The sequence below is a fragment of the Bactrocera dorsalis genome, chromosome 3 (assembly GCF_023373825.1).
Source record: "Bactrocera dorsalis isolate Fly_Bdor chromosome 3, ASM2337382v1, whole genome shotgun sequence".
Lineage (NCBI taxonomy): Eukaryota > Metazoa > Arthropoda > Insecta > Diptera > Tephritidae > Bactrocera > Bactrocera dorsalis.
The window spans coordinates 54418823-54441447 of NC_064305.1; the positions used below are offsets into that span (position 1 = coordinate 54418823).

At 34.4% G+C, this 22625-nt stretch overlaps 1 protein-coding gene across 3 annotated transcripts in view; it reads left to right on the forward strand.

Moving 5' to 3' along the window:
• The window catches only part of LOC105227667 (putative fatty acyl-CoA reductase CG5065), a 30793-nt gene extending 22567 nt beyond the window's left edge, over nucleotides 1–8226 (forward strand). For 2 of the 3 annotated variants that reach the window (XM_049451833.1, XM_049451832.1), the window contains exons 4-9: nucleotides 5534–5732; nucleotides 6471–6621; nucleotides 7148–7236; nucleotides 7313–7444; nucleotides 7502–7627; nucleotides 7924–8226. In XM_049451833.1, the coding sequence (XP_049307790.1) occupies nucleotides 5534–5732; nucleotides 6471–6621; nucleotides 7148–7236; nucleotides 7313–7444; nucleotides 7502–7627; nucleotides 7924–8044 (818 nt within the window). In that variant the 3' untranslated portion in view covers nucleotides 8045–8226. Of the gene's footprint in view, nucleotides 1–541; nucleotides 741–871; nucleotides 1112–1168; nucleotides 1301–1375; nucleotides 1505–2803; nucleotides 3103–5533; nucleotides 5733–6470; nucleotides 6622–7147; nucleotides 7237–7312; nucleotides 7445–7501; nucleotides 7628–7923 lie in introns of those variants that run through there. The other variant, XM_049451835.1, reaches the window with a different exon arrangement.
• Nucleotides 8227–22625: the final 14399 nt, after the last annotated feature.

A 22625-nucleotide genomic window follows, 5' to 3' on the forward strand; every position in this document is an offset into this window, starting at 1 on the left:
TAAGAACTCTGTCAAACCGGTTATTGTCGATAACTGTCATCGCAGTTATAACTCGGTAAAAAAGTGAACATCCAATAATTTGGACGTATTGTTTCGGTTTGTTTGAAATGTGTAAATGAAAATCTTCGTCGTCAAGTTGGCAACACAAAACATGAAACACAACCAAATATACCGGATACACCTTATTCTTTACATATACACTAAGTTATACCATAGACACATAAAAACCCTATCTTTACACACAGTTTAATTTATTCACACGCATACATATAGAATTACTTTACATATTATAAAACAACAAATACTCACATTAACAAATTTACATAAGAAATTTATGCAAAATCAAACATTAAAGCAAGAAATCACACGCACACTCACACTTAACACCTGCCACCTACTCACACAACCACACATCACATAAGTGACTCACACACACATACAGCCAACTAATACAGTCATTGTGGTGCGGTTAACCGGTAAATATATATTAAGTAATTACAAGATAGAAAATATTTAAATTAATCCATGGAATTACGTTTAGTGTCGCCTGCCGCATTTGAGCCGCAGAAGGGTTGGGTGGACAACTTGAATGGACCCACCGGCCTGATGATTGGCGTTGGCAAGGGCGTCATACGCTCGGTGCTTGTCGACGAGAAGAATCGCTCCGAAGTTATACCAGTTGATTACGCCATAAACGGACTCATTGTGATACCTTACCAGTTCTACAAAAGTCAAAAACGGTTAGCAAATGTTAATTATTCTAAAATTAGCGACAAAGTCGTTCATGGCTCACAGTAAATTCGCTGCTGGAACAAGAACGACTACATATATTTTGTGCTAAATTTCCCAATTACATTTACATTCTTCTTAGACCTGCCGATGTTCCCGTCTACAACATCACAAATGCTGATCATCGCAAAACGAAAATGGGCGATGTGATTACCATGTGCAAACGCTTGGGACGCGAATATCCCCTCAATGTGGGTCTCTGGTATCCAGATGCTGTCATCACCACCAATAAAATATATCATGCATTCAATGTGCTGATGTTTCATTGGGTACCCGCCTACTTCCTGGACTTTTTGCTATTGATATTCGGACAAAAGCGATTGTGAGTCGAAGTTACAATTTCGAAATTGCACTTAATCAATTCAAAACTCTCTTCCAGCATGGTGCGCGTTCAAAATAAAATATCCACAGGTCTAGATGTTTTGCAGTTCTTCACCCTCCATCCTTGGAGTTTTGCATCAGATAACTTTGCCAGTTTGTGGCGGAATCTTACAACTGAGGACAAGGCAATGTAAGTATTGTGATAATTTGTGGGAATAACAAAAACATAAATTATAATTTGCATTACTTCCCCACCGAAATGCAGCTTCAATATGGACATGCACTCCGATTACAGTGAAGAGGAGTATCTCATCGGTTGCATTAAGGGAGGTCGCGAGTACATTTTGAAAGAAAAGCTTGAAGACTTACCGAAGGCCAGATTCCACCAGAAGATGTAAGTGTGAATAAACAAAAAAAAATATTGCAAATTCAGTTGAAGGCATTAATTACCACTTTGCGATCAGAAGAAAAAACAAAAACTTAGTGAGTTAAAAATAAAGTATTTTAACAGACTTCACCAGCGCCAAACCCTAATTGAAAATACCATAAATTGAAATAGTCATATTTTTTAAAACAATCCTGTATGAGTAAAGAGATTCAATGTATAAACTAAAGCGTTGTCCATTTCGAGTTTCTCTAAGTAAAAAAAAAAAAACCAAAAACTTCAAACTTCAAACTTAATGGCGAATGTATATTGTCATTCGAAAGAACATTCTTTGGCATTTATTTTTTTGAAGATTATCTCTTAAATGTTGGCCGCGGCTACGTCTCAGATGGTCCATCCGTTGAGTCCAATTTTCGATGACTCGTTCGAACATTTCAACTGGTAACTGGTAATGACACGCAAGATGTCTTACTCCAAGGCCTGAATCTAAACGGTATTGTCCTTATAGACTTTAGACTTTACATATCCCTGCAGGAAAAAGCCTATCGGCTTCTGAATCTCTTTATGTTGCTGTTCGTCCCAAATGCGGCAATTTTGCTTGTTTACATACCCATTGAGCCAGAAATGAGTCTCATCGCTGAATAAAATTTGGCTCGAAAACATCGGATTTTCTTGGAACTTTTCAAGAGCTCATAGATCGAAGCGATGTCGCTTCAGTTATTTCATAAGCTGTATTTTGTACGCTTTCAATTTAAGATCTCGACGTAAAATGCGCCAAGTTGTTCCATACGTCAGTCCAAGTCGCTGTGAACCGTGCCGAATCGACTCTCCACGGTATTCGTGCCGGACGTAATTTATTTGGTCGAATATTATTCAATAATGAATGCTGGGTCTCAAGATGGGGATGATCTTGCGAATAGACCATAATTTGAGCGAAGCGCGCGAAATACATTCTTTACAGAACGTGAATTTTCGTAATAAAATTGAACGACTTGTAAACGTTGTTTAGGCGTAATTCTTTCTGTGATGAAATGTCAAATAATACTGAGCAAAAATAACAATGACTCACGCGTGATCTGTAAAAAAAAGGTTATCGAAAAAAGTGCCTCTACTTGTATCACCCGTTAGTTCCTACCACAAATCAACAGCAGTGACTCTGCGTTGAATTTCAATGTAGCCACTTCTCATGATTGAAATATACCCACTGCTTTGACTATAATCAATACATGCTTTATGAGAAAATTATATCTTATTGGGGGTCAACATATTTTTGTAATTGCTAATGAACGTTTTTGTTTTCCTTTTCAGAATGTATGGCATCGATCGATTTTTCAAAATCGTTTTTGTAGGGCTATTCGTATATTATCTACTGAAGTGGACTGGCGTTTTGGCATTATTTTCGGGCAACGCACAATAATAATAATACACATATGTATATGTATACTTGAGGTGTACTTAAGTGTTTTATCTTGCCTGCCAATTACAGATTACAGAGAAATTCCAACTACCTCAAATAATTGTTATTATTATTACAATTAGTCAATGTATATTTCTTATTTGTTATTACTGATTTGAAATTAAAAGAAATTATTTGCGTTTTCTTTGAAGGCGTGTGTTTTAATAAAACTTTGCTTGTATTATAATATATTTCCATATCTATTTGCTATAAAATTTTCTAATTTGTTTAGTTCGTTAGTGAAATAAAAAATAAAAATTTAGTATTTGAGTGTTTTGTAGTGAGTATGTGATATGTACTTTTATACAACTTGTTTATGTTTATTTGGAGTTAATGCAATTACAACTCTTAACCTTATATTTTCAGTTCGTTATAACTTATAACTTTATGAGACTATATGAAGCGCGTAACTATGTAGTCTCTTCTTTAAAATAATTTACTTCATATCATATGTTGGTAATATGTTCACGTTGTATTTTAAACTTGGTTAAAAAGATCTTCCTCTTCTTCTTTTTGATTATTATTTTAATACTTATGAAAAAAGAGGAAAATTGAAAAGGTCGCCTAATGTGCTTCAAAAACGCCGACGGAAAAACTGAATTTGGTGTTAGAAAATATAAATAAATATTATACTTTATTTATACTTTATTTAGCATGCTAAAAATCGGTGGAATGTTTGGCGAAAATCAGTATTGCCTTAACTTAACGAAGTAGTTACTAAGTATCCCTTTCAATATACTTTTATATTTGATTAAGTTTTTTAAATCAAATGAAACATAATTTTTTCTATTATTTTGTGAAATTATATATAACAAATAATTATTATTTTATGAGTTTGATATCAAAATTTGAAATTGTTATTACTACCGAGTGTTATTTTTATATAAAAGATTTATGATCCCCAAATTGTGTCTTAACATGCAATATAAAAAAGTTATATGTGCTAATGTCTTTTCATCTAAAAAATATAAATAAGTATAAGTAAGACGCGACAAAAAGCGTGTTTTGTTAGTTTAATATACTTATAAAAGCGACCAACTACGAGTGGTAACGGTTCTTTCCTAAATCTACTACTGACATCATATTGCCCCAAACTGATAACTTTCGAATGAGATATATAACACATAAACAAATGCGTAAATAATTATTAAATTAATTTGCTTTTATTATATACCTAAGAAAATTTAAAATATTGAAATAATGTTCCTACTTTATTTCCTGAAATAAGGCGATATTTCTTATTCTTATACGAGGTTTGACAATTAAGTAATGAGACTGATTTTAATGCGCGTTTGTGGTAAACCTTTGACCCTTTTCTCTTTTTCCGGCCCCCCTGCCCTCTCCATTGATATATGTACCATCGCTCTAGCTTGTTTAGTTCGCCTGCTGCGTCAAGTTGAGCAGACGTGTGTTTGTAAAGCTCGTCACGAAAATTGAAAAACGAAATCAAGAGCAACGCGTCGCGATAATATTTTGCGCCAGATTGGGCGAAACAGCTGCGGAAACGTACGTTAAAATTGTAAGATTGCTCTTAGACCCGGAAACCAAACGCCAAAGCTCACAATGGTTGTCTCCGAGCGCCCCCGCCCGAAAAAAGCTCGCATGAGCAAGTCGAAGGTGAAAACGATGATTATTGCCTTTTTTGATAGCCGTGGAATCGTCCACAAAGAATTCGAATCAAATCTATTATTGCCAAGTACTCGAAAGATTGCGAAAACGAGTCAACGGGGTGCGCCCAGACTTAGCTCGTAATTGGATCCTTCATCACGACAACGCGCCGGGCCACATTGCCCTCAGCGTGTCCCTGTATTTGGCCTCTAAAGGGATTGCCGTGTTGCAACAGCCGCTTTATTCGCGCGACATGTCACCCTGTGACTTTTTTGTTTCCTAAAACAAAATCGGTCAAAGGTACCCATTTTGAGTCGATTACGGACATCCAGGCGGCCGTGACGAGGGTACTCGCGGACATCCCAGTCGAAGCGTTCCAGAAATGTTACGAAGCATGGAAAACGCGCTGCAATCGTTGTATAGCTGCCCAAAGGGACTACTAGGGATGGCAGAGTTGTAGAATAATTTTTAAATATACGGTTTTTATGGTATCAGTCCCATTACTTAATTGCCATACCTCGTACCATAACTCCGTAATTAAACAAGCGAAATAATAATAGATATCTTCAGAGATTAATAGTAGTAAGTAATAAGTCATTAGCATTAACATTGTTAGAAAAAAATGTACAGTAACGGTTTTATAAAAAAAAGTTGCAATAAAAACAAAAAATGCAAAAGGTCACAAGACGAGTTTATGGTTTTTGGTCCGAAGGATACGACACTACAAAGGATTGGTCTTGGAATTAAAAAATGTTTTTCGAACCATAAAGTTTATGCTCAAAACAAAGCTCTTTTAAAAACCCCAGACTGACACATTGTCTCAGTATTTTGCCACAAAATAATCAGCCAACAATCAATTATAATTACAACAATAATCGGGTATATGTTATGTATGTTTTATACTTAAGTCATAAGAAATTTACATTTTTCGCCTTTAAATATTACTAATAAATCAATCATACTTTTACGAACAGTGACGCCTGCTGTGCAAGAACCTTTTCCGGGTTGGGTGGATAATCTAAATGGGCCCACTGGTGTAATGATCGGAGCTGGAAAAGGAGTAATACGCTCAATGCTATGCAACGGCGAATTAAAATCGGAGATCATGCCAATTGATATGGCCATAAACGGTTTAATTCTCTTACCATACCGTTTCAGCATTATGGAAAAGAGGTAATCGAATTTGAAACTAATAATTCTGTAGTAAAAGTAAAGTGTTTAGTATACATTTTCCACAAATAACCGTCAAATACAAAAGATCTGAGGATCTGGAGTTGCACTGTCATATTTTTATTTTTGCAATTTCTTATTCCCACCAGCTAAACGTTTAAGCTCTTTGTATTGCTTCCAAAGCGGTAAACTTTATAAGAAATAACTAGAAGATATCTTAGACTTCCTTAGTATTATTGTTCTATTTCGTCTATTTTCATTAAGCCATCCACATATAATTTATGTTTGCTACATTTGCTTTGACAGAAAAGTTCAATGTTTGCTTTTGTGTAAGTACGTTCATATCGAAGGGAAAGGCAGCAAGGAGAACCAAAATGTTTATAACTCTCATTCTTTTACGGTTTTGAAAACAAAACGTTCATTCTGTCACACAGGTTGCTTTCTTCGCATTGTTGTTAAAGTATGATCAAGCAAAGCGAAAAAAGTTCTGTGTGAAGAGATAATTTGTGATTTGACTACAAGTGTGCCTTCATTAACAAAAACGTTAACCAAAAACATCTTTAGAAACACAAGTCAATTCATTCCATTCTTCCTGTCTACATTGCCAAAACAAAAGTGATGGTAGACATTTACCTAAACGAAATTTGAGCCTAAGAAATCGTAATATATCTTTTTAAAATATATATGTAGTTCTAAAATGTATTCATTATTATTATCTAACACACATGTTTTGTCACTTAGGCCGCAAAATATACCAGTCTATAATCTAACGGTGCCCGAATCGAAGAAACGCACTTGGAAATGGATTATGGATGTTGGACGTGATCTAGGTATAAAATATCCATTCGAAGTTGGGCTTTGGTATCCAGACGGCAATATTACTACCAACAAGGTAATTTATACATTGAAAATTTTGAATGAAGGATGAGATATGAAAAGATGAGAAAGAAGAGAAAGCAATAGATTTCAACAATCATGTAAAATGTTTGATTTAACGTAAAAATGTTGTAGTTCAAATTATTACTTTTGAGCAATTAAATTTGAACGATGTGACAAAAATTGCATCTATGCTTATTTGCAAGCCTTGATAGAAAAAAAATTTATTTCAATCATGTTATTTCTAGTACAAATAATGATAGAAACAAGATCGCGCCGTTGTAATGTAACGAACTTAAGAATGATAAGAGGCAGCACAGGTAACTGTTAAGTAGCCTGAAAATTGTAAAACTTTTCTTTATGTTGACTCTTCTTATTCTTATGATTCCTTAAGACGCGCTTGTATTTTGTTCCTGCGTCGTCACATTTGCCACAGTCTAAACCGACAAAAGTAACAGTAAACACTTAGCGAAATCTCTATTCCTATCGTCTTCTTTGTAATACTTCCGCAACATAAAAGTATTTTATCTCTATTTGTACAGATTTATCACTGGTTCTGCGTTGTTATGTTCATGTGGTTGCCAGCTTATGCTGTGGATTTATTGTTAACCATTTTCGGCCAACGTCGTTTGTAAGTACAAGCCTAAAATATAATAAAAAGTTTCTTTAAATGTATTGGAATGTTTTACTAAATGACTGTCCATTAGCATGGTACGTGTTCAGACACGGATTGCAACCGGCTTGGATATGCTGCAGTTTTTCACCACGCGCTACTGGGACTTCAAATCACAAAACTTTGAGCAAATCCAAGAGGTGTTAGACTCACGCGACAAACTCATGTAAGTGTTGCTCTCAAGCGCATGTACCTCAACTTATATTGTTGTAAATCGAAAAAGGTTCAAAATCGAAATGAATGACATCGATGACTATGATTATTTGCGAGGGTGCATTCTCGGCGGACGTCAATATGTAATGAAAGAACCACTATCATCATTGCCCCGGGCGCGGACGCAGATCAAAATGTAAGAATATGAAATTACATAAGTATGTTTATTATTTGTGTTTATATGGAAAAGTAGCTTAATTCGAATATGGAATTTCGAAGATGTAGACAAATTTGTTTAAGTTTTACCCAATAGGTTTCCGTGTAAAATTTTAAGCCGAGAGGTAGATTCAAAGAATATCTTTTCAAAGTCAGTTTTGTTAAAACTAACTCAACTTAAGCTAGTTTACCACATAATCACAGATTTATACTGTAACGGTACAATATAATATTTATTTTGTATGAAACATTTTTAACTTCTATTGCTTTTTCAAGGTTATACGTTTTGGATCGGGTTTGCAAATTTGCATTTTTGGCTGGAATCTTCTACTGGTTGTGTTTGAAAATTAATTTCTTCGGATTCCTACGCTTCACTGCAATTGAAAATTTAAAATAAGCTTGCTATTGTTTTTATTGCATTTTAAATATCATGTTCGTAATTGTATGTATGTAGAATTATTTAATATTCCACTGCCACTGTAAATAGTTACGGCACATTATCGTTACATTATATAGAATATAGCAGCTCAATGTCTTTAATAAATAAAAGTTAGTTTGCACCGCCATTTTTGGTTTTAAATATTTATTTACGGGAGGTCAGCGAAACATAGTTATAAAACAAGTTGTGTACTTTACTCATATTTTTGGTATCGAATGATTTATACTGTATGTTAGGTACTCTCTCACTAACATAAATAACCATATTCATAATACTAGGGACGGTTAAGGACCTATATCGCCCACTTATGGCAATGAGCCATACTATGTTAAATGAAACATTCTTACATTCAATTTATTGACAGTACATCTCTGTCACTATATCAGGTATGTAATGTCAACCAGGGAGAGGCAAATAATTATAACCGGTATACGCAGTCTTAGTAAACTAGAGTATATCTCACAAATCTGGTATTAAAAGTCTACTAGGAGGACGAAAATGTATGGGTGCTCGAGTAACGAAATGAATATATTACGTCCATATTTGGTTCTCTGTGTCAACCCCGTCCAAGTAATTAAAGCTAAAACATCTTACAAAATTAGTTAAATCTATAGTATTTTCGGTGTGAAGTCAACTGAAAGATTCTAATATTCGAAGCACTGTGTGTTAAGGTATAAATTATATTCAGCTAGCCGCTGCGAACGCTCTACACTCGACTTTCCGGTACGCGATTGCGCGGCTTATTTTCTCTGACTAGCATGCTGATTTCTAAAGAAATTTTAAAATATTTTCATTGCTGTTGAACTTATAAACAATGCAATATTAATTTGTTTGGATAGTTTAATGCACAATATATTTATTTCTTATCTCTTAGAACCCACAGAAAAATAATAGATAAAACCCATTAAGAAAGGGTGTCACCCAACATTTTATACTCTTGCAATTTGCAAGAATCAAAAGCCGGGAAATTCCTTCAGGGGGGGGCAAAGCTTCTATGTTGCGAAAGAATTAAACATCCATTATACAATATGAAGAATTCGTCAGCAAATTACAATCAAATTTAGTATTTTCTTGACTTATATTGGAGATACATAGATCACAGACTAATAAAATTCTCCCATTATTACTTACAATCATCAATCATATATTTGTAGAGTAAAGTTAGCCAGTTGTTTTAATATTGGTTATATGGGGCCCAGATCAAGTTTTCGCCCAATTTTACCTATTTTGCCCACAAATATATATGTTTATGATTAAAACACGCTCATTTATCTTTTTTAAGATAACTCACTTATTAGCCGATATATGCGGTATAAAGTCACCCGAAGTTCTAATATCTTTATATTACTTAGGTATATGAGAGCTAAGGAAAGTCTTGTCCCGATTCAACCAATTTTTCACAAAAATCCATACTATTGTACTGATTGTATAAAGTTTCTCTATGAATTTCAATTATGAATATCTCCACCAATGGACTTGAACAGTTTTGGTTTAACTTGGACAATTTTTGGTCATAAGATGACATACTTCAAATGCTCCATCCCTGCAAAGTTCTATCTCGTTATATTAATTGCTTCTTGATTTGTATACCGGAAAGTGAAAGAATCAAATGAAATTTAAAACTGAGTTATTGTAGTCCGATTTCACCTATTTTTCACTGTGACCTAGGAGTTATAAAAGAATAATTAATTAATTTGATTCAAATCGGTCGAGTGGAAAACGATATATGTGATTTTACCTAAAATAGGGCGGTGCCACGCCTATTGTCTCTGGTGTTTTTAGTTATAGATTTATCGCGCTTGTAGTAGTTATTATGATTGATGTGTATAATTGAAATTCTAAAAGAATCTACTCCTGATAATAGTATACCTGTGTGTCAAAAATTACTTTAATCCAATCAATACTTCCCTTAGCCACCATGTACATACCTAATTGGGAGAAAACTTAACCTAGCCCTCATGTAACTAATTGCTAGATTTTCGAACATCCGACAGACTTTGCTTCAAATAGATTGGTGATGGTATGTGAGGTACTTTAATGACATCCCGTGAGCATTTTATTGGTCTGTGGCGTGTTAATTGTATGTAGAATTGGCAAAAGAGATAAAATCAAGTCAATAAATCTTTTAATATGTAGATAGTAGAGCATCAGTTGACGAAATTAACCCATAAATGTTTTCTTTCAATGATGGAAACTTTAAAAATTTTGTAAAAACAATGACCACATAATACGCTATCCCCGCAACAATCCATTCGAAGACTGCTGTGGAAACGAATGAAAACGATTTTCAAAATTGAAGGAGACTTGCAGAGTTGTTAATTGCAAAAAAAAAGTTAATTAAAGTTAAGCAATCATCAAATTGATACATTTGAAAAACAACTTTATTAATTTTGCTAAAATATAGGGGTTATAATAGCTTGAACATTCAAACCATATAGGAATTTAACTTTAATTGTAAAGCTGAAATATTATATAAAAACCCTTTAAGCATATAAACAAATAATTTTAATAACCTAAGTAATGTTTACGTCAAAAACAGTATTACAAATATACAATAACGTGTGAAGTACCGAAATTTAAAACATTCAATGCATACAAAAGTTGTTTTAAATGAGTCCAATAAAGAATAATTCTTAAATTTAACATAATCACTACTGAAGTAAAAAGAGTTGCTATATAAAACCAAAATCCTATATATATTTTCTTTGTTGGACTAAAATCATGGTATTTAGTTAGCAGGTAATCGAAGGAGCTTTGGAGAAAAATCAGGAAATCAGTTCGTTCAAATTAAGGGGTTAGGGGTAGTCAGAGGCACGAAAAAATTAGAGTTTTCAGTATTTTTTTTTTTGCTATTAAATCATGTTATTTTACAAAAGTAGTAATATGGCATTATTATAGGATGTGTTTACTTAAAGTCACGAAAATTTCAAAAAAAAGTTTATTTCCAAAGTTATAGTTGTTTTTGTTGACCCAAAAAAAGGTACTTGCGGTGGAGATTCATCTAAAAACAATCGAAAAAAAAAATAGTTTTATAAATAGATAATCCCGGGCCTGATCGAAGTATTTTTTTTTTCAAAATTAACAAATGGCGGCGTCAGGAAATTTTTTTCTAAATCAATAGTTAATTAGTCTTAAAATTCGAAATTTTCGGAAAAATAAAAATCCTTCGATCAGGCCCGAGTTTATTATGTATTCTAAACGCTGTGTGAATTTCATTAAAATCTACTTAACGGTTTTCGAGTTACAGTTGTCACCGTTTCAAAAAACATAGTTTTGAGAAAAACGCGTTTAAAGTTTTGCACTAGCGTTTTGAAGTGCCCGAGCTCTCCTTGTTATTTGTCGAATAACTCACTTAACGAAAATGCAAAAAAATAAAAATAAATTATGTGAAAATTGTACCTACCCCGAACTCCTTAAGTCGATACTTATCTTAATATGTTATTACATCTCGCGTTAATCTACAGAATCTACAGATAGTTAAACATACACTTTTAAAGACGAATCAAAAGCGATGGTGGATTCTTTGAGAAACAGTTTCCAATCGTAACATGTTTTCCTGATATATAAGAACAGCCAAAAAAAGGAAAATAACCAAACATAGTGAACTTTGCTTTAGTACTTTGAAGCATATCAAAAATGGCTATTTCGAAAAATTTAACGACTCTGAATTGCCCTGTGCAACCGCAGCGCCATCTAACTCTCAACTAGTTGCGCACTCGTTAATATAAATTTCTCGTTACAGTTGCTGCATGCTCTCATTAACCCAATATTAGAAATATAACAAATAATTCCTTTTATTGGGCGAAAAGTTTTCAAATTAAATTAAATCTGCTTACAATTAATAAATCCTATTTAAAATATTATATTGCTATTCTTATAGCATAAAAGTGCTTTTTACACACTTTATATCTTTATATTGATTTTGATCGGTCCGATTTGCATAATTTCTTTGGAAATTGCACCCTTTGGCAATAATCCAGATGAAGATATCCCGCCAAATACAAAAGCTTTCCATAAAAGAACTGTATTTTTATCCATTAGGTTGTATGCTATAGTGATGAGATATCGGCGTTTCCTGTGGAAAACTTATTATACCCTGTTAATGGTATAAAAGCAATTGCAGCAAACATTTTATGCTCTCGACTTTTTTGGCTTTCAAAAGTGGTAAAATATTTTCAGGAGTTGCCATAACTTTATATAAAGAAAAAATAATGTTTTGAACTTTAGAATTACTCAAACAGACTCGAAAACATGCTTCAATGAAATTTCTTGAAAATAACTCACACACTAACCGGCCCGACACATTCGCAATAAATTCTGCTAGAATAATAAAAATCATATACATGGTAGCACTATATGGGAACTAAGATAATTCGATTACTTAATTTTACTAAAAAATATTTCAAATATTGATATATAAGATATATTGGGGCTTAAGGGGTTAGGGGTTATTAGAATTTTCAAAAAACTATTTTTTTTTTCATTTTCGTTAAGTGTAATATCTTAAAAACATTCACTTTGAAAATTTCACTTTAATCTGATAATTAGTTTTTGAGTTATTCGAGAAATAACAAAGAGAGCGAGAGAGAGCACGAGATAGGCACTTCAAAGGAAAAAGGCAAACTTTAACCGCGTTTTTCTCAAAACTATGTTTTTTGAACGGGTGAAAACTGGAACTCGAAAATCGCTTAGTAGATTTTAATGAAATTTATACAGCTTTTAGAATACATAATAAACTCGGACCTGATCGAAGGATTTTTTTTCAAAAATTTCGATTTTTTAAGACTAATTAACTGTTGATTTTTTCCCAAAAATTTAGAAAAAAAATCCTGAGACCACCATTTTTTTAATTTTTGAAAAAAAGTAAAATCCTTCGATCAGGATTATCTAGGATTATCTATTTATAAAACTAATTAATTATTACCAGAAAAATATACACTAAGAGTTTCAATCGACCGATATTTTCAATAAAAAACCAGCCATATGCACTGAAGAGCACACATTTTATAATATAGGAACTCGCATTAACTAGTTTTCACAGCTATTTACCATTTAAATTCTAAATTTAATTCTACTGACGTACTATTAATTGAACTATCACTTTTAGTAATTATCTCAAGTTACCCCGGTTAGTTTGAGGTATTCTAAACAATCGGTTAATGAACAAGATACATATACACATATATACATATGTATGTATTCTTTAGCACCATATTGTTAGAGTATAACAACAAAACTACATTCTTAGTCGGCTCGTTCAAATATGTGTTAGAATGAATAAAGAAAGTTTGTAAAATACAATTTTCATACTCTAGGTCAGTGTTTCCCAAAGTGGGCGATAACGCCCCCTTGTGGGCGCAGCAGGTGTCAAGGGGGGCGATAAGAGACCTAGAAAGAAAATGGGGCCCTTGTGTAGAGGCCTGGGGGGTTATTTGTAATTTTATTTAGCTAGGAGGCCTCTTAGACAACGACTACATGAGCTCTCGACTCTCAACAACAACTTGTGAAAATCAACTAATATGAATTAAAAGATTGCTCAAACTCGGTTCTGTATTTCTCTCCGCGTAGTTCATATATCTGTCCTATTTTTTTGAATGTATAAAAAATGAAAATCATGTCATAACGGAGCATCTCGACAGCACAGAATTTATAGAATACTAACTGTCAAACGTATTGCTATTACCATTGCCAAATAAAAGGATAAAGATCCTTTTTTACAAATGTATTTCTCGGAAAAATAAGAATTCATATTTTTGGACTACTATATAATAATTGTGCTCAAGCATTCCTACTACTATAATACTATTTTCGGCGGCTGCTAAGCAAGATGACGACGGACAATATCTCTTTGTTAATTGCTCAAAAAGGCAAACCACATAACATCGGAGAAGAGTTAATATTGCCAGCAATAAATGAAGTAATAACTACCGTGATTTATAAACCGGCGCAGATATTATCCGAAAAATTCATTTGAGTAATAATTCTGTGCAAAGACGAATTGATGAAATGGCTGAAAACATTGAAGAATCATTGTGCGAATCATCATGCCAATTCTCAATTCAGTTAGATGAGTCCACTTTATCAACTAATGAAGCATTGTTGTTGTCTTACGTGAGGTTTATTAAAGATGAGAAAATATGTGAACAACTATTATTTGCTAGAAATTTAGGGCAAAAGGCAAAACCATATTCAATATATTGGAAAAGTTTTGCGATGAGAAAGAGATTCCTTTGAAAAATATTATTTCAATTGCTACGGATGGCGCTCCGGCTATGATAGGGTGCCATAAAGGCTTAATAGCGCACTTAAAAAATAAAATTCCAGATGTCCTTGGTGTACATTGCGTTATTCATAGACAACATTTAGTTGCTAGAAACTTAAGTGAAATACTATTTCAATCACTGCAATATGTCATCAAAGCAGTCAATAAAATCCGCAACAGCTCTTTGAATGATAGATTATTTCATCAGTTTTGTGTTACTAATGACGAGGATTTCAATCGTTTGTTGTTTCATACTGAAGTTCGTTGGCTATCAAGAGGCAATTGTCTGACTCGATTCTACAACCTGTTTGACTCTGTTATAAAGTTCTTGGAAACTAAAAACGCAGAATTTCAAGACAAGCTCATAACATCAAAGAATGATACAGCTTACATGACAGACCTGTATAAATTGTTCAACGACATGAATCTCCAACTGCAAGGCGATAAACTAAATTCAATTAAAGCAAAAAACATCGTTGCTGCTTTCGCAGCCAAACTGCTTCTACACAAAAAGAATCTGTGCAGACGTGAGTTTCACAATTTTCCGAATTTATCAGTATCATGCAGTAACGACGAATTGTTTGCCTACTGCCAACATTTGGAAAATCTCCACATTGACCTTACCGAACGACACCAGGACATTTTGAACTTGGAAATACCAGACTAGGTGTTGGATCCGTTTTCAAATGTCAACACAGCAATGTCCGCTGGAAGAAGAACTTATAGAATTGACAACAAACGAGAAAATAAAAATCAAGTTCAAAAATGGTTACCAAGAATTTTGGCTACAAAACCCGATCTCGCAATTGTACCCTAGATTCAGGTCAATAGTTCAACGATTCTTGATAGCATTCCCATCGTCATATTTGTGTGAACGTGGATTTAGTGCTGTGACAACACTGCTTACTAAAAATAGAAATCGTTTGCTTGTTACCGAACGTGGCGACTTGCGACTGTTCTTGAGTAAATTGGAACCTGATATTAACAAATTTATTAAACAACATCAGATTCATCCTTCACATTAGTTTTTATATATGGATCGATTATTTTAGTTTTATTTTTAATAAAAGATTCTCTGTTTTAATACTATAAAGTTGTGTTTCAATAATCATTCTTATTGGCAGGTGGAGCCCGTAAGAGTTAACTTGAGACCTAAGCGCCGTTGTATGTTACCTACTGCGCTCAGGTTTCAAGTTGCTGGTTATAGTAAAAGTTTCGTTTAGAATTCTCCGTTAATATACATATATAGGTCACAATAATTAATTTGAAGTTATAGTGGTTTTAAATAGGTGAAAAAATGGAGGCGCTAAAAAAATATTTATTCTCATAGTGCGCGGTAGACAAAATAAGTTTGGGAACCACTGCTCTAGGTAAATAGTTGTCAAATAATAGTAGTCACGAAGATTACTTCCGCAGATAAGGCACAGAGTATTCTGCTATTAGCTAAGCTTAAACCTGTGATATCGCTATAGAAAATCGAAATACTAATTGAATCCAATTAATTTTGATGATTACATTTTGCGTTCATGATCGGAATACTCGAATTTTTTGCAAAGTTAAATTGAAAAAAAAACTTACTTATTGATTCAAATATTAGATTTTCGCTGTATTAGCCCAAACGCAACAAGTGGCCAAAATAAGAGCACAAGTCGTATTTGTGCGAACAATTTCGATATACAAATGAAGATGCAACTAAATATTTGCGTAAATCACCGAGGTGCCCCAAAGCGCATAAACGCAAATGCTGCATAATCACAAAAGCACACACTTGCCACTTCATGATTGAGCGCGGCAGAGCTTGTGTCTATTTACGCAAATATATTGCCACGGCACGTCGTAAGCGCTCGTGCGACAATTGTGCAAAGTCAGGAAAAGACGAGCGAACTGAACGTTAATGCATGAAGTGTAAAACTAAATCCATTAAACGCCACTAGTAACTTAGTTACGGTTACCAAATGTTTCGAAAATGTTAACTAATTGAACAATTTTCCTATTCAGATACATAACCGTTTAAGCGCCTTTGGTCTTTATAAAGGTGTTCTCTAAAATTATAGTTTATATTCAGACCACAAGAAACATTTCGTATAAAAAAAGTGTTACTGTTGGTATTAAGGAGGTGGAGTAATATGCAAGACTGTAACATTATTCTACATCGAACAATTTCGGTCGCACTGGCAACCCTCCCAGTGTTTATTCGTGCGTTTAAGAGCTACTTGGTGAGCATTTCATGATTATTTTAGGATGCAATACTCAAAAATTGACTTAACTATTGAAAGCCATTAAGTCAGCGGAGAGTGTACAGTAGTAAACAACTGAAATTCTAATGCAAACAAGATGTGCAAGCGAAAATTCTTACAGCTCAAACAAAACACCAATAAAATTTATCAAACAATTAAAAGAAAAGTTAACTAAGTAATGCTATATGACAAAGTAAATAAACAAGCAATGTTTACAAAAACGAGAAGCTTGCGTTTGAAAGATGTGCATATGTGCACACATTAGGGATGCAAAAAACATAGATGCATCTGAAACATCCGATGCATCGAAAAAACCGATGTTTTGGACCTTCCGGTATGCATCTATATATCGATGTACTTTTCGATGCATAAACCTGTGATTATACTCGTAATGTGCTTGCATTATTTATTTATTTATATGTATAAGTATTAATTTCTATACTTCAATAAAAGAGTATGAGGATAGCAACGTTTACAACATTATATTACATCTATAACCGCAGATCAAACCCGTAGAGAATGAGTATTATTGAAAATTTTTCGGTTTTAGCTATTTCCATGCTATTGGACCCAAATCTCAAAACAATCCATTTTCAAGATCCGCTGGCCTTTGCGAATGCCATCCAAAAAATTAAGGATCTTCCGCGAAAACCATATCGAATCCGATTCAGATAAATCGAACGGAGCTTTAGAAGATTTCAGTCTTTGGAATAACCACCACAAATTAGTGCACAAAAATTAAAAACCCAATAGAAACGGCGAAAGCGTTTCCGATGAGTTATTAGTCTACATACATACTTAAAGGCATCAGTTGGTCAGTTAAATGAAAATCCTTTGGAGAATTGGGCAGATTTTAAATAGCAATTTCCAAAACTGTTTCACATAGCGTATAAGCATTTAACGGTTGTCGCGACTTCAGCACCTTCTGAAAGACTTTTTTCGAAAGCCTCTCAAGGGAAAACGTGCAAACAAAATTTTATTTCTCCAAAGCTTGGAAAAAATATGGAATATAATAAAGAAATCACTTATTGTGTAATATTTGTGTATAATTTTCTTAATGTATATTTTTAATTGAAAGAATCTGTTGGTAATTTTATTCGATGCATCGAAAATATCGATGTATTTATACGATACATCGATGCATCATATCGGAAAAGACATCGATGTATATTATTTTTTCTTGCATCCCTAGCACAGATATGCACATTTTCCACCTAATGGCAGAACTTGGACTACCTCTGAAAAAAGCGAGAGTACTCCAGGCGCCCCAGTAAAATTAATTCCACTTCAGTCACAGAACTAACCTCTTTTAAATAAGTGGTAAAATTGATATGCGATGTCCGGTAACTGGGCTATATATTCTCCTCTATAGAATATCCGAGTATTCCATGTAATAACTATCGAGCCGAATCTCTCACCGTTTTAACAATTTGAAGTCAGAAACTACAATAATCGTACCAGCTAAACTTAATAAGATCTAAGATAGATCAGCTTATACTGGCTGGCTGTAACGCCATAAGCAGGAAGTCAAAGTATTTGCGAAGTTTAATAAGGACTTGATATCGGATTCTGAAACTCCATCCAGTTCCTTGGGGAACGTCTATCTCATGCCTACTTTCCTACACTTTCACATGTCATATCGTTAACCCTCTAATGCATGAATTTTTGTTTCGACTGTGATTTTTATATTAGACTATATTCAGGTCTGTGAAGACGAATCTGATGTTAGTTTTTCGATTTGTCAATTTGTGTACCTTTTACAGGTAAAATAAAAATCCCGCCTCAAGGCGGACCTATGCATTAACCCTTATTGTTCATATAAATTTATGTTTTCATTTCTTCTTTATTGTGATATTTGAAAAAACAATCTTTTGCCGTTGAATTGCATAAATTAATTTTACATTTAATGCAAAATGCCTGAGTTTCTGATTTGCATCCACGAAATTTGCACATTTTTTTGCCTGAGCGGTCCAAAAACTTACACCAGTGTCCTATTTGATCGTATCTTATATTTTCTGATAGGTGATACGTCTTTTTAGCTTTTGGTGGAGGTGTTAAAGACGATGGACGACCACGTTTTACAGGTTTTGTCGAACCAATCAAACAAAGTGTTTCTGCCACTTCTGATCTGAAGTCAGGAAGTTTACACTTTAGGACGTCCTTATTTAGTCGGTTATAAAGACAATATGCATTCACCATACTCACGTCCAGCATGTGGTAAAATAATTTATTTGTCCATTTTCTGGTTTTCATTTTTATGTGGTATCGACCAATCAATCCGTCAACCAAATCCACACCACCCATATGCTGGTTGTATTCTTTCACAATAGCTGGACAATCCACCTCAACATTTTGTTTCAATTTTCGATCCCAACGATTTGCCTTTAAGGAATATGAACTTTCATTATGTACAATTGCATCTGTTCCTACGTAGGTGGATAACAGACGAACTGCTCTTGTGTCGTACCACAAAACGCTGCTTATGTCTACTCCAAAAACACTTCCCACGTATTCTTCATTATACCCACGTGCTACTTTTTTTGATTGCAGCTCTGCGTCTGTGGAAAGTTTTATATTTGGTACTCGATTTCCTCGCACTGTACCTAAACTGTGAATTCCGCGACTTCTCATATATAATAGCAATCCCAATGAGGTATAAAAGTTGTCAAAGTAAATAATATGATTGGCATTGTTTGGTATGACTTGTGACAACCTAACTACAACATTGGATGCAGCACCAAGATCTGGACAATTTGGCAAAATTTTGTTATCGCCGGCGCCACAATAAACTTCAAAGGAATACGAATATCCAAAGGAATCGCAAATCACGAATAGTTTCGCTCCCCATTTGTGAGGTTTTGCTGGCATATATTGCCTCACTGGGTTTCCACTCATTTTCGTGGCACACATTTGCTCATCAACGCAAAGTCTCTGCCGCATTGGAACTGAAGAAAAACGTTGGTTGAAATGTTTTACTAGCGGCCTTATTTTATACAAGAGGTCATAACCAGGTTGACCTTTCTCTATACGAGACGCATCATTATTGAAATGCAAGTGGTTTCTAATTTCTTCAAATCGATTGCATGTCATGGATAAACGTATCGGATCTAATCCGTATTGTCCCCAATATGAGCGACTGTTAGGAAAGCGATAAACAGACGTAAACAACAATATTCCCAAAAACTTACGCAGCTCTTGGTGATCGATACAAAACTTTGAAGATATATCTTTTTGCTTGGCATACAAGTTCATCTGTAAGGCTATTGCCTGCAAAATTTTTATTAAAAATTTAATAAACTGTTATATATTAGAAATTACCTTCAGAAAGTCTTCGGTCACAAAATATGCAAAGCAGTCGTAAGGTGTTTTTAAACATTTTAAAAAATCCGGCATGTCCTGGCCTTGAAAAGCCAAATCTGCAACACTCAGCTGAAGTTTTTTCTTCTTCCAAAGAATCGATCTTATCGCACTCATATCGTTTCTCAAATCACTTGCAGCTGGTAGGACTCCGATTTTTTCTTGCGATTCTAATGCTTTGTGCACAGAACGTGTCACTGTCGACGGTAAGAATACACTAGAAGTAACGTCACAAACAGGCAATGGAGGAATCGGTGGCAGCTCAATTATTTCAGCATTTTCTTCAAAGTCTGTCACATTCAAACTGCATTCGATTGCGTTTCGCATCATTTCTGAGGAGTTTAGCATTGCATCAATGATCGTATCATTTTCCGGTAGTGAGTAGGTTGGATCCATATCAGAATCGTCACTATCAAAATCGCATTCATTGTCGGAAGTATCAGTTACCAATTGCGACTCTTCGAAATATTGTCGAATTTCTTCATCCGTCATATGGGTCTTAGAATAACGCGACATATCTGATTATTATTCAATAATAAAATAAGAAAAATTTTCAATTGTATCACAAATATTTCATTTTACTTGAAAAAGGTAGGCAGCGCAATGCATGAGTCCGCCTCAAGGCGGAGTTCAATATTTTCGAATTTACTCACCTGCTATTAGTTTTTTTATTATAAATCGAACACTATCATAAAGAGCACAAAATTCCACACCCGTAAGTATTTTTTTCAACTTGAAACGACACAAGAATTTATATTTCTTGTTGTTCAGAAAATTGTGTTGATTGCAAAAATAATTAAATTGGCGGGAAAGTGCTAATCTGTCACTTCAAATTGACAGTACGTCAAAACTAGAAGTAGTATTGCCAATCTGAAAAAACCATTACGTAAGTTGAACTTTAAGCGTTCTTTTGAAAAAAAATCCGAATTTTAATATTAAAAGAAATATTTTATATCTGATTTTGAAAACACCCCGTCTGTAGGCAGGCATATGCACTATCGTTAATAATGTCCATACGACTTGCAAGTTATACCAGTAAGTGTGAATAGGCATTCAACCGTGCTGCAGTCTTTTCGAGACCGTTTGAGTAAAAAGCAAGCGTATTTTACTCCATTTGCTTGCACATGATCTTGGCGATCCTGCATGCCATTCAGAGCGTTCATCTCATCCTGATCCCTCTCTCGAAATTTCATTATGTGTCTTTTTCAGCGACTTACGTGTTTCCTGCACTGATACAATAACCAAGTGGATGGCACAATCTCATCGGCTATTTCATTTCACAGATTGCCTTTGTGGTCTGGACATATATAAAGCCACGTTCCGGCAGCCCCTTTATCTACTACCTCAAAGCACGTTCTCTGACGCAGTAAATCACATATATTGACGTTCTTTATGCTGTTTCATGCATTATTAGCTATCTCAACAACCTGATCGCAAATTTCTGATTTTAAGACAATGCAATATTCTGGCAACTTGAAGAGTCGCCTGAGATCTAGCTCCGCGCAATAGAGACCGGCGCCCACTCCTTCAGCCACCTTTAAGTCGCCCGTTTGGACACGTTTATATCATATTTTCAAAAATAATAAGATCGGATAGTTTCGTCCTTAAGATAAGCTTTTCCAAAAAGTATCGATAAATAAATAGGTTGTCAAAAAAGTCTTGCGGTATTTTCGTTAGTTGGCGCTGAAAGCGCGTAGTTCTAGTTTTATTCGGTGCATCGGGTCATGCTATACCTTTTTGTAAAGCTCATTTCACGCGCTCTTTTAAGTCGTTCATGAGTTATAGCGTCGCAAACAGGGAGCAAAATAAAGAGAAAATACGGCATATTTTACAGTACTACTACGATAAAAAAAAATTTGTGCAGTTTATGGACCCGATACAGTTTCCATTTCCACCGCACAACGATGGTTTCAACGTTTTCGTTCTGGTGTAGAGATGGTCGAATTTGCGCCACGCTCCGGAAGGCCTTTCGTATGGGTGCCACACGAATTGATTCAATAAAAATACTGCAAGACTTTTTTGACAACCTAATATAACATAAAATTACAGGTATTTAACATTTCTGATTAAAATCGATCCACAACTTCATTTATCTTCACTAAGCCGAATAAAAATAATTCCAAAACATAAGCCTACGAGTGATACAAAGCCTTCAAAGACTGTCGAGAGAACGTTGAAGACATGCCTCGTTCTGGATGACTTCGACGTCTTCCATTGATGAAAATATTAAAAAAAAAAAACATGAATACGGTGCTTGAAAATCGTCAAAAAAGTGTTAGAGAGAGTGCATGAGTGCTCTCTCACGATTCCATTCGAATGATTTTGGTAGATATTTTTAGTATAAAACGCATCCTTGATCAACTCGTCCAGATAAGGCTGAATTATTTTCAAAAAGAGTACGATATCGAACAAATTTAAAGCTAGAACGAAACGCTATGAATACCATCGATCAACCACCATATTCACCAGATTTGGCCATGTGATTTTTTCTTGTTCCTCAAACTGAAATTGCCGCTCGATGGAATCCGTTTTCAGTCCATTGAAGGGAAAAAATAAGCTGAACAAGCTGAAGGCTTTCCCGAAAAGTGATTGCAAAAGTCGTTGACATAAATGTACTACATCTGGTGGGGATTACTTTGAAGCGGACAAAATAAAAATTAATGAATAATTAAATATTTTTTTC